Source organism: Micromys minutus (genome assembly GCF_963924665.1).
Source record: "Micromys minutus genome assembly, chromosome: X".
Taxonomy (NCBI): Eukaryota; Metazoa; Chordata; class Mammalia; order Rodentia; family Muridae; genus Micromys; species Micromys minutus.
In genome coordinates, this window is record NC_137970.1 from 126,309,173 (window position 1) to 126,322,813 (window position 13,641).

The 13,641-nt window shown below is 47.0% G+C and overlaps 1 protein-coding gene across 1 annotated transcript; it reads left to right on the forward strand.

Annotated features, from left to right (window-relative positions):
* Nucleotides 1–2,397: 2,397 nt before the first annotated feature.
* DUSP9 (dual specificity phosphatase 9) lies at nt 2,398–5,217 on the forward strand (the record flags this gene model as incomplete). Its single annotated transcript, XM_080910942.1, has 4 exons — nt 2,398–2,595; nt 3,163–3,636; nt 4,167–4,622; nt 4,892–5,217. The coding sequence occupies exons 2-4, from the start codon at nt 3,198–3,200 to the stop codon at nt 5,215–5,217; spliced, it is 1,221 nt and encodes a 406-aa protein (XP_080767068.1). The 5' UTR covers nt 2,398–2,595; nt 3,163–3,197.
* Between the last annotated feature and the right edge of the window lie 8,424 nt (nt 5,218–13,641).

Genomic DNA, 13,641 nt, shown 5'->3' on the forward strand with positions numbered 1-13,641 from the left:
CAGGTTCCCATTTGTCCTGTTTGCTGGCACTGCGGTGAGGCAGCCATTGGGCACTTAGTACTGACTTTGGAGACTGGGCATCAGTCATCCTCCTAGGGTTGTGGCCTTGCCAGCAGGCGCCTAAAACTGGGTGTAGGGAAAGTACTCTTCAGGTGTGGACAGTAGAGCTGTTTGTCAACGCCTAGGCTTCCCTTTCCTTCATGGGGAGGTGCCTCTCTCCCATGCTCATCCCCTTGGCAGTTCCTACCACTTCCTCTAGAAAATCTACTCCTGAGAGCGCACCTAGATTTCTGGGACTACCAAAATTTTCCTCCGGTTGGAGATTCTTCCTCCAAGCACAGAGCCTCCAGGACTCGGAGGGTGGGATACTGTCTCTTTGGCTGTCTGCATCTGTGCCTCATGCCGCCACTACCCTGTCCACAACATAATCAAGCCCCAGTCAGGCCAACTTACAAGTGTGACATGTTGCAGAATTTCTTTGTTGTCTTCAACCTCTGCCCTACCCAAGGCCTTACCTACAAGTACAGTGGGGTATGGAGGAAGGACCCAGTCTAGATATCCATGCTAGGCAGCACCAGATGTTCACTTTTGACACTGTGGGACTAAGGGAGGAGGAAAAGGTTGAGAAGAATGAAATGAGCCCTGCTACAGAGCTGCTTCTTTGAGGCCACTGAAAGAGAATGAAGCTTACAGGTTTGCCTATGATACCAATGGAGCATATATAGGTGCTGGGGCATAAGCAGTCAGCAGAGGAGACCTGGGTTGGACTATGTCCATGAGGCCCCATTTGCCCAGAACCCTTGAATATCAACATTGGATCATCTTAGAAACAGGAATATGATGAGGCAGGGCTCAATATTCTGAGCTTAGTGGTATACTACAGTGGTAGAGAAAGGGGTTGTTGTTTTGTGTTGTTGAGACAGGGTTTCTTTGTGTAGCCCCAGTTCTCCTGGAACTAGCTCTGTAGACCAGGCTGGTCTCAAACTTACAAGAGATCCGAGTACCTCTGCTGATATTAAAGGTGTGCACCACCACCCCCTATTTCCAAAAGGGTGCCACCAAAACAAAATCCCCCCTAGGATAAGAACAGCACACATGAGTCACAGCAACTGTGCCAACTCTTGGTGTTCTCATTTTGAGAACATTCTACTAATGTAGTGACTGGGAAATATTTCCTTTTTTTTTTTTTTTTTTTTTTTTTTTTTTGAATTGGCTTCCCTTCCATGCCTGAGCTTCAACCTTTCCCCAAATATTCTTACCCCATCACATTCCTTCCTTCGGGCAGAGTCTGGAGTCCTTGAGTTCCTTACTCATTTATCTACGGGGTCTTAACCCTTTGATTATTTTGTGCGAGCTTTATCTTATCTGTTGTGTGTTTTCCTTTAACACTGTTATTTGCTTTTCTTGAGCTTTTAGCAGAGAAAGGACACATGGCCAGATGGGGCTTTTTTAGAAGCCTCCCCTGACTCTCCTTTCATTGTCAGCACTTATCACCCCGATATCTAGCCCAGTGCCTTTGCTTATTGTTAGTGTGTCCTCCTGGGCTGGAAGACCCAGGCAAGGAGAGCCTTTGTGTGTCTTTCCTGTTCATCACCTGTCTGGTGGGCTGGTCGGAGGCCATCAGCCTTCATAGACTGAATGGTTCTCTGGAATGAGGCAGGGTGGAGACAAGCTGAAGTTTCAGAAACGGGGACAGTAACTTGTATAGTCATGACCACTGGAAAAGCCAGAAGGAACATGGGGATGGGGACATATTGCAGTAAAACGACTTCCTGCCACGTGGATCCATCCAGGGGATTATAGGAAAGAGACTATGGGGAAGCGCCCGCCTCCATCTGATAAGAGCACAGTGTCTCAGTTTAGAGTTCAGTGCTCAGAATTCCTACGTACCTTCAGCTAGGGCTGTACAAATGAAGCCCAGATGGGAATAGCGCACCCAGGAGCTGCCTTGTGCCTTCAGATTTTTAATGGCATCTCACAGTAGAACACTTTAGAGGGCTCTGATTAGCCCATTATACAGATGGGGGCCATCTAGTTCCAGATAGTTCAGGATTATTGAGTTGTTTGAGACAGTTTCTGGTTCTGGGGCTCTGGGCTTTTGTCCCCACCCCTCTTCCTGCTTCCAGGGACCAGACTGGCGCCAAGCAGGGGCAACTGCAACATGTCCCCTGCTGGGCCCCCGACCTGCCCTTGGCCTCTGCCCCGACCCTGTCCCGCCTGGGTAGAAGTCCTAGCTCAGCCTGCGGTTTGCAACTCCCACCAGGCTATTAGTTAGCGCTGGTTGGCTCGCCTGCCCCTGAGCCCGTCCCACCGCCCCGCCCCGCCCCGCCCCGTCCCGCCCCTTTGAGGGGCTACTTAGTCGGTCCGAAGGCAGCGCCTTCCAAGGTGGAATCTGGATCCGGCTGCCAGGAAGCGGCCAGCGCACGAGTGGCGCGAGGCTTGGCTTCCACGTGCGAGCCTGCTCCACCACCCCGCCCTCTCCGATCGCCGGAGCCCGGGGACTCCGTCTCCATGAACGATACCTACGCCCTGCCGTGGCACTAGCTGTGGCCAGGACGTCCGCGTTTGGCTGCCTGCCTCTGGATCTCGCTCCAGGTCTCTCCTTTTGTTCTCTCCTGGGGTGGGTAGGAGTGGGGCCGAGTCAGCTCTTATGGACTCGCCAAGGCTTATCACCTCGGTGACCCTCTTATTCTCTGGGTCTTCCGGGACATAGAGGAGAGCCGGGCCTTGAACCCAACTTCTCTACACATCCAAAATCGAACTTCGGGAGTGATGGAGATCGGAGTAAATGAGAAAGTCAGAAAAGGGGTGTGGAGGGAACTGGTTTTACTCTTCTTAGCACCTCAGAGAACGCTTTCATTCAAGAGGTCGCTAGACGCCCAGCTATCTTCTGGGGTATGTCTCTTGGAAACTCCATCTAAGCGGGGCAGGGAGCAGCGCCCAAGTGGCGGCAGCCTCCGGTCTTTTTCCTGGGGGCGCCTTCCTTGGTGTTCTCACTGTGGGTGGAGCGCGGAGAGAAGCAGGCGGTAGAGGAATGTCCCTGCGGGGACACTGAGCTCCTGCCCTCAGGACAGGGGTTGACTTCCCGCCTCCGTAGCCTGGTCCACGCTGCGGGAGTAGAGACTAACTTGCCCTCACTCTGCGCCTTGCCTCTCTCCACAGCACCCGCTGCCCGACGTGCAGGACGGTGCGCGACCATGGAGAGTCTGAGTCGGTCATGCCTGTGGCTGCGTCAGGAGCTGTCGTCCCCGCGCCCACAGCTTCTGCTCCTGGACTGCCGCAGCCGGGAGCTGTATGAGTCGGCGCACATCTGCGGGGCGCTGAGCGTGGCCCTGCCCTCGCTGATGCTGCGCCGCCTGCGGAGGGGGAGCATGTCTGTGCGGTCGCTCTTGCCTGGGCCACCGCTGCAGCCTCCCCCACCGGCCCCTGTGCTCCTCTACGACCAGGGAAGTGACCAGTGCCAGCGTGAAGCAGCGGAGGCTGAGGCGGAGGCCGGAGCTGGGGCTGAGGCCGGAGCGGGAGCTGAGGCCGGAGCGGAGGCCGGAGTGGAAACTGAAGAGTGGGATGCTGACTCGGTGCTGGGCATTCTACTCCAGAAACTGCGGGATGAAGGCTACCCAGCATACTACCTACAGGGTAAGTGAGGGTCAGTGGTCTGAGAGAGGGAGAGGCCTCAGGTTAGGAGAAAAGGTCCTTTCCAAGGGGGTTTCATAATTTCTTTATCCGTCAGCGAACTCAATCTTACTTTGTCTAAAATGTAGGATAAGAGCCTGCCTCCTGATAACCTGCCAGACAACTTTTGGGGAGGCAGAGCTGAGCGTGACCTTGGGCAAGTCCTTCATCCCTCCAAGCCCATTTATAGGTCTGCAAAATGGGAGAATAGATCTGAAACAACCTGGTTCACAGAATACTGCCCCGGGACTAAGGGCTGCATTGGGCACTTACTATGCAAAGAAAAAGTCACAAGTGCTGAGTGAGGGTGGATGGGTGGCCATAGCACAGCACGTGTAATGCTCTAGTTTACACGAATCTGCTGGCTTGCGTGTTCCCTTTGGCAATATCTGCAACCCCCAACCCAGGGAGCTATGTAGGGTCAGCTCCCTACCTAGGGATGCTCGGCTGCCCAGAGGCTATATTAATAAGACCTCACCCTTCTTTCCTGACAGGTGGCTTCAGCAAATTCCAGGCAGAGTGTCCTCACCTGTGTGAAACCAGCTTCAGTGGTCGTGCTGGCTCAGGCCTGGGCTCAATGTCTAGCCCAGTGCCTGTGGTGGGGCTAGGTGGCCTGTGCTTGAGCTCTGATTTGTCTGATGTAGAATCTGAGGCTGACCGTGATACCTTGAGCTGTGGCCTAGATTCTGAGAGCACCACCTCCCCTCCAGCTGGGCTGCTACCACCCTTCCCAGTCCAGATCCTGCCTAATCTCTACCTAGGCAGTGCTCGAGATTCAGCCAATTTAGAGAGCCTGGCCAAGCTTGGCATCCGCTATATCCTCAATGTCACCCCCAACCTTCCTAACCTCTTTGAGAAGAATGGTGACTTCCACTACAAGCAGATCCCCATCTCTGACCACTGGAGCCAGAATCTGTCCCAGTTCTTTCCGGAGGCCATTGCATTCATTGGTGAGTCCTCCCTACTTTCCCCACCCCTCCTCCACTCTCTCCACCCACCAGACTGCTTCCTGGACTCCTCCTTACTCTGCATTCCCAGAGCCCACGTGACACTTGGGGAGGTGGGGGTAGAGTTCAGGTCAGCTGCCAGAGAGGCCTCTCAGATATGTTCTAAGCAGGGTGGGGAGGCGGTGATGATGATGACCCCAGAATTTACTTAGCTTTGGCCTCACTCATGTTGACCCTTAGGGGGTGTTTCTGTTCTCCCCTGTTCTACCTAGATGAGGCCTTGTCGCAGAATTGTGGAGTGCTCGTCCACTGTCTGGCAGGGGTCAGCCGCTCTGTCACTGTCACCGTGGCCTACCTCATGCAGAAGCTTCACCTCTCACTCAACGATGCCTACGACTTGGTCAAGCGGAAGAAATCTAACATCTCACCTAACTTCAACTTTATGGGGCAGCTGCTAGACTTTGAACGCAGCCTGCGCCTGGGGGAGAAGCGCTCTGGGGGGCGGGGCAGTGGGGGGCCAGAGTCCACTGTCTCAGACCCACCTTCCTTCTTTACTACTCCTACCAGCGATGGGGTCTTTGAGCTGGACCCCACATAGAGCTGTATGGAGCTGCTGGGCTGGTCCCTACTTATAACCCCTAGTATTAGCAGGGATGGGATGCAGCCACAATAATCAGGGAGAGGGGAAAAGGGAAGGGGGGGAGGGAAAGCTCAATACCTCATGTGGGGATGGTGGAGCAAGGCAGAAACTTGCCCTACCCACTCAAGGCAAGCCCCAGATTCTATTACACGTGCCTATGGGTGGGCCCGTGGCTACGGGCCTAACCCGCACCGCTCCAGGGCGGGACCATGCTCCAGAACCTGCCTCTTCTGTGACTGTTACTTTATTTTTTCAGGGTGGGAGTGGGGCTTCCTATCCAAGCGAACATTCCAGATTGCTGCCCAGGCCCTGGCTCTTCTTGCTGTTTCATACTTTGCCACAAGAACCTGCTCTTGTTTCCATACCTGTCCCTAAATGTCCACCTGTGGGAACAGACCTGACCACTTTGACTAGTGTAGAATCCTTCCTGCTTCTAAGGCTTAGACCTCTTGGAGCTGTGGGGTGTGGACCCAGAGACACACATCCACAGGGACAGCCTCTCTGGGTGGCTTTTTGCTGGGCAGTGTCACATGGGAGGGCATGGGCCTGGAAGCCAATGGGCGAGATCCCAGCCACACATCTGGTGCCCTGACTGTTTCTTTCCTCCTCCCCCAGATGTCTTGAGAGGATCACTGAGACTCTTTGTGACTGAGGGTGGTCAAACTGCCACCGGAGGAGATGGGGTCTCAGAGCGAGAGCTGAGGGGGAGGGAGGGAAAGATGAAGGCCTCAATTTTGCTGCTGTGTGTCTCACACAGCCACTGTTGGTTTGGGGGGCAGGGAAGGGGCCAAGCTGCAGACACACATGGTCATTCATTGCAGTCCACACCCCGTTGTAGACTGTGTGTGTGTGTGTTCACACATGCACACTAGCCTACTCACATACTCAGCCTGGAGCTGGCAGTACCTATGACAGCAGTACCATCTAGTCTTTGAGCCTGGAAAAAGTTGTGCTTCTTTGGTTTTGTAATTCACATCAAAATCACTTTCATTAATTGTTCCTCCTGAATAAACAGTTTATTTAAGGTACTGAACAGAGCGGTTGCTGCTTCTTGGGCTCCTTGGGGAAGGGAGGGAAAGGAAATTGGACTCCTTGGGGAAGGGAGGGAAAGGAAAGGGAAGCCTGCCCCTCACCGATCCATCCATCCATCGTTCCCCATCTGTAAACACTGCCTTTTGGCTACCAGGTCTCTCTCAACCCATTTGAACTCCTATTCTAGCACACACTTCAGGGAGCTAGGTACAACAATGAGCCAGACATGAAGAAGCTGCATGTTTGCAGCTGAATTTCCAGAGGGGAATGTGAAAAATGTCTGGCCAGTACCACAAATAGAATAGGGAATCAAATACCTCAGATCATTTATAAAGTTGCAAGTGACCCCCAAGCTGTGAGTCAAAGTTGGTGACCTGTATATTTTGCTGAGGGTGCCTAGGACTTCAGAAAAAAAAAAAAACATGGGCTATGTGTATCACAGTGTGGAAGAGACAAAGTGTAGGGAGAGCCCTAAGACTTCACTGGCCCATTAGAAATGTTAGGTAAAACCTACATATCTAAGTTTCAGGTATGGCTCCACTCAAAACTGCTAGTACCTTCCTCATGCATGAAAGCTGTGTTTTCAAAGCTTAGATATAAAGCAGAAGGGAAGCGCAGAGGGTGAGCAGGGAGGATGTATAGAGGAGAATGTGATGGAGGCTTGGTTGCTTTAGTGAGGTTTCCAGTTAGCACTAGGAATGCATGAGGCAGTATGCTTGTAGAGAGAGAAGATTGATTTCTGGTCTCATTTCAGGGTTCCAGGACATACCTGAAATGTGGGTGAAATTTAAAATCCTGTGGCCAAATGGCTGAGCTGATAAGAAAATAAGAGAAAGGCTCTGAGACAAAAGGAGGGGGAAAAAAAGTCACCAGTGAGGACAACCAGCTCAAAACTGCCTGGGGGCACCACCTGGGACCAGGAGCCTCTGCAGGAATGTAGCCTCCCATACCTGTTAAAACTGTGAAATTTTTCTTGTTCCTCCCCCACTCTCTCTGGCTTAGTCAAATGTAACCCTACCTGGCTTCAAATTTACTTAGTTCACTGTGAGACCGAGGATACCTTTGAATTTCTCCAGAGTGACAAGGAAGTACTACCACCACAGTAGACAAAGTGTTGCTCTAAGTCACTAAATTTATGGTAATTTATGACAGCAGCAAACAGATGCAGTAGATGACCTTGAAAAATATCCATATAGAAACAAGTGAGTATGCATACTTATCTTTAATTTAGATTTGGGTCAAAGTTGAATGAAAAGAAAAATAGCACCCCCTGATTACCAGGAGAAAGGAATCACTACAAATCTCCTGTAGTATAGTAGTGAAGTGGCAGGGAGAGGCCAAGTTTTATAGTGCTCACTTTTGGGGAGTCCATGCCTCTGGCCTGTGCGTCTCAGATTCTGTTTCCCCAAAGATGAGGCAGGATAACCACAGAGGATTCCCTTCCCCATTCACCCACAATACAGGTAGACCTTGCCTCAGCAGATTTTTTTTTTTTTTTTTTTTTTTTTTTTGAGGACAGGGCTTGTTAAGAACAGAATGCCTGGGGCTGGAGAAATGACTCGGCAGTTAAGAGCACTGACTGCTCTTCCAGAGGTCCTGAGTTCAAATCCCAGCAACCACATGGTGGCTCACAACCATCTGTAATGGGATCTGATGCCCTCTTCTGGTGTGTCTGAAGACAGCTATAGTGTACTTATATATAATAAATAAATAAATCTTTTTTAAAAAAAGAATAGAATACCTAGTTTCTCTTCCCCTGCTAGAAGCATGAGCTTGTTCTTTGTGGGAGCCCTATGAAGCTTATAAAGAAAAAGCTCCCAAGAGCACACAAAACTGCAAATTTTAATTGTCTGGTCTTTCTACTCTGGGCCTTTGCAATTGCACAATTTCTGTGGACCACATCTTCAATCGTTCTGAATGGAACAGAAGTTCCTTGGGTTCCTATGTGTGCCTTCCCCCCACTCCAACCTAATGAGGATGATTGATGGATTTGGATGAGTGCTTCATTTTCAGCTGCTTTGCCTTTGTATAGCATGACGTTAACTTCCCAACTCCTTCTGCAATGGACCACTCACGAGTTTTCTAAGACAACTTCTAGAGAGAATACAGAATACACTAATTCCAGACTAGAGGAAGAAAACACGAATGATGAAGAAAAAACCTCCATTAATGCAGAAGTCAAGAGAGAAATAAAGAAATAGAAACACTGGAATAAGTAGAAAGTGTAACATGACTCATGGGACAGCATTAAGCATCCAAGGTGTATAACTGGAGATATAAAGAATAAGAAAGAGAAACAAGCTACTGATGACTCTTCCTAGGAGAGATGGGAATAAACATGTATTCATCCCCTGACAACATATCAAATAAACAGTTTACCCAACTCTAGCTTAGTAAACCAATGAGCTTATTGGAGGTAACTTAAAGGGACATTGGTGACAGGTTACTTACAAGAGCTCCCTGAACAAGTTGCAGGCTACTTGGCCTACTAGAGAGTCTCTACTCAGACACTGTTTGCTGCTGAAGCTGGAGAGATGTCAGTGGGTAGGTAACTCTTGCACAGGACCTGGGTTAAGTTCCCAGCACCTACATCAGGGAACTCACAACAACCTGTAATTTTGTTCCCAGGAATTCAATGCACCCTTCTGGCCTCTATGGGGCATTTTATGCACATGGTACACATATATATACTCAGGCCCATACACACACACACACACACAAAACAACAAAATAAATCCTTGGCTGGATGGTGATGACACATGCTTTTAATCCTAGTACACAGAAAGCAGAGAGACAGATATATCTCTGAGTTGAAGGCCAGGCTGGTCTACAGAGGGAGTTACAGGACAGGACATCCAGGGCTACACAGAGAACCCTGTATCAGACAAAACAGAACAAAAATCAAAAGTGTTGAGGAGTGGAGAAATTGATCACTGCTTATCTAATCTTGGGGAGGAGCCTCATGAATTTTATTTCAAGAGCTTCCTAAGCCTTCTACGTTTTGTGAACTTCCTGAGCCTTCCAAGTTATCTTAGTCCTCTTGGAAGGAGTGTTTTCTATTGAACTATACTACATGAGCAGAATAAATATTTGAAAAACTACTAAGTTTTATTTTAAAAAATCAGATGAAAAAACTCAATAAACCCTACTAAGAAAAACTGGGTATAAGTTAATGTTTTGCTATAAAGACATACCTTGCAGAGGTTAATAATGAAGCAAAGAGGTGAATTTAGGTCACAGTTTTAAAAATTTAAAGTAGAAAAAACATAAAGAAGACTCTGAGGCAAGGGCCACCACTGAGCTGCATTGACTCAGAGCAGAGATAGCAATAGCACAAGTGACTATCGCATATCAAATCAGAAACAGAGAGACTATGGGTGCTAACCTTTTTAATTTTTATAACAGCCTATGCTAGATTTCAAGGGGTCACACAGAACTACTTCCCAGAAACACACCCCAAATGACCCAAGGACTTCTAGCAGGCCCCATTTCTTAAGGGCTCTACCACCATCCAGTCCTGCCACCCTGGAATCCAAGTCTTTCATCACATAAACCTTTGAGGGGGACACAATTAAACTATATCCCAATCATAGCAAACACAAAGAGATCCACTCATAGATACTTCACATTCACTGTTTAAAGACAAAGATATTCAAATTGAGAAAGTAGCAAGTTGAACTTTTGCTTTGGTCTGTCAGCAATTTCTTGTCTTGGGTGAGTAGACATTTGTTCATGTATACCAAGGAAAAAGTGTCACACAACATATGTACACATGTACATGCATGTGTATGTATGCACACACATAAATAAGAAACTGGGCCCTAACATCAAGTGATATACAAAAGTCAACTCAGAATATATGTAAGGGCTGGGGAGATGGCTCAGTGGTTCACAGCACTGACTGCTCTTCCAGAGGTCCTGAGTTCAATTCCCAGCAACCACATGATGGTTCACAACCATCTGTAATGAGATCTGATGCCTTTTTCTGATGTGTCTGAAGACAGCTACAGTGTACTCATATACATAAAATAAATACATCTTTTCTAAAAACTACTGTTTTGGGGTGATGGCCTCAACAAGATGTGGTGTTACCATATTGAAATCATAGCAGCTGTGATTACAGCAAGAAAGTCTCTAGATTAGCCCCCCAACAATTCCCTCTTAGAAGTGGGGATCTTCTTTGAAGATATATAAAAGTCTCACAATTTCTAAAGGAGGAAACATTCTTCATTAGTGTAGCTGCTGGCAAGTTACCCATAATCCTTGTAGGTAACCCCTCACCTATTCTCCTGTAAGTAACCCCAATTAAACTTACATTGCCCCATTGGTGGAATAATTCCTTCCACCTGTTGGTGCCTTATTTGGAGTGAATATGTGTTTATCCATATATTCTCAAAATAGTAATACTACCACATATAAGAAAATATGAGCATTAACTTTGTGATCAGAATTAGACAGTAGTTCATATATGACATTACTGTATAGCTATGTCCTCCAAACTGAAATATTACCTCCCAAAGAAAGGAGAGAAGCTCATGTAACATATTAGGTTCCGTAAAATAAATTTCTAAGGGTTTGAGAACTCAAAAACTTACAAGATTCTTTCCCCACAGTTAGAGAAGCAGCAAACAACTGTAGGCTGAGCTGCCAGAAAATTATGCAGGAAGCTCCAGAGATGTAGCTTTCATGAGTCATCCATCATCCATGCTGGGATGGGCTTTGCAGAGATACAGCTGTCTTTGAGTCACCCATGCTCCTGTAAGTAACCCTTCACCTGTGATCCTGTAAGAAACACCGGTAAACTCAGCAGTTTGTTGAGCTACAGTTGGTGGAATCTTTTCTTTAGTCTGTCATCAGTGCCTCATCCAAGATGAGCAGACGTTTGTTCATATCTCCCTCAGGGAAAGTCGGACAACATACATCACAAGCACAGGAAATGAAAGAAAACTATTGGAGTTTATCACAAGATTAAAACATTTGTGCATCAAAGAGTGAAAAGACAGCCCATGGAGTGGGAGAAAAAAACCTACAAATTGCATATCTGCTAAGGATCTACTAACTAGAAAATATAAAGAACTCATTAACATAAAGACAAATGATTAAAAACATGAACAAGTAGAGGACCAGAAGTCCAAGGCTAGGTAGGCTCAGTCATGTAACAAGTTTTGGGCCATTAGACTGACATAAGACCCTGTCTCAAATACACACACACACACACACACACACACACACACACACAAATAAATACATGAAAAGATGTGTAACATCATTGATCATCGAAGATGTGCAAACCAAAGCCATGAAATGCCCTTAAAGGACTGGGGAGGTGTGACTACTAATGGGTATGGGGTTTCCTTTTGTAGTAATTAGACAGTAGTGATTGTTGTGAAACTCATTGAACTGTACATAATATTGGGACTGAGAGTGAAGCAATATCTCATGTATCCCAGGATGAGTGCTAGAATTACAAGCCTATGCCATCATGCCTAGCCAAAATTTAAACTTTAAACCATTGAAATTTATACTGTGTGAGTGAATTCTATCCCAATAAAATTTAATTTTTATTTTCAGAAGGCTCTCAATGTATAGACCTGGTTGGCTAGAACTCCTATGTAGACCAGGCTGGCCCTAAACTTTCAGAGTTCTGCCTACCTCTGCCTCCCAGGGGCTGGGATTAAAGATCTGCACTACCACACTCAGCTTTTTTAAAAAAATTATTTCAATTTATGTGTATGAGTAGTTTGCCATCATGTATGTATGTGCACCACATACATGCCTAGGACTCCTCTGGAAATGGAGTTACTAATTGTTGTGGATCAGCTATGGGTGCTAGAAATTGAGCCTGCATCCTCTGCAAGGGCAAGTTCTCTTAACTGCTAAGCAATCTCTCCAGCCCTATAAAAATTTAATCTTGGAAAAGGATTTTTTAACTAGTAGGAAAACATCAACAAAAAGTAGTATTTGCTATATTTAATATCAACAAAGTGGATTTTAAGGCAAAGTCAACCCTACCATTTTTTAAAAATAAAGCATTGGACCAACCTGAAATGCAGAACTGAAAAGTAGATAAAGCAGCATGCCAAAAAAAAAAAAAAAAAAAAAAAAAAAAAATGCAAAAACAGTCTGGGAAGATGGCTCAGTGGTTAAGAGCACTGGCTGCTGCTGTTCTTCTGTAAGAGCTGGGATCAATTCTCAGTGCCCAAATGATGGCTAACACCCATCTATAATTCTAGTTCAAGGGATCTTTTGCCCTCTTCTGGCCTCTTCTGGCCTCTGAGAACACCAGGTGTGCACCTGGTGTGCAGATATGCATGCTGGCAAACACTCCCACACAGAAATTGATTTTTAAATATTTATAAAAGTTTTGCAAGAATAATCTGGTAAAATGCACTTGGGCTTCTGCTCAGACGATCATTCAAGGTAAGTAAGATACAGCCCCTAGGGAAGGGGAGCTATCAAAATCTCCTTAGATAGTGAGGGAGAAGACCTGAGGGTGAGGTTTTAATATTGAGCAGAATAGTCAGATAGAGTTGAAAATATTGAAAAGTACTTTAAAGAGGTAGTTTTGTTGGGCTGGGAAGTTGGTGAAACTTCCACAAGTTGTGAAAGCTCTAGCCATGAAAGTCTGACAACCTCAGTCTGATTCCATTACCACACATAAAGTTCTCACCTGGGGTTAGGTATGGAGACAGGAGACTTGGCTAAAGCTAAGCTTGCTTGGAGAATGTGGTTTCAACACAGCCTTTAGACATATGTGCCTGGCAGGAAGAAACTTGTGGCTAAGTTGCCAAGTCAGTCACTGTCTGTTCAAGGGACCTTCATCCTTAGCTCTTTCCTGGGCTCTTGGTCACATTCTTGACTTCCCCAGACCCACTCCTGTCCTTCCCCTGACAGCCCACCTTTACTGAGTACCACTTCAGTTAAAGGTTCTCTGTATCATGTGCCTTGTCCTTCATATGAACCCAGAAGTGCCCATGTCCCAATCACCATTCCTATTCCACTTCTGGGCCATTCTTCACCTAAACTCTAGAGGGATCTTATAGGGCCCAGATCTTATCACTACTTCTACCACAATTAGATTTTCTGGGTTTCTATTTAATGGCACATGAAGTCACAGAGGATGTTAACAGTTACACAAAATCATTTTCTTCTGTTACCCAATCCTTATGTCCCTCACACAGGATGATTCAGGGTGAGAGAATGGTTTTTAAGATTCTCACTCTGCCACAAGCTGTATATCCTTTGCTCAGTTACTCAGCTTTTATATTCCTCAGTTTCCCCACATTGATGTCAAGGGCGATGATAATGACAACAGCTGCCTCATTCACGAGTGAGCTTTAAGTGAATGCC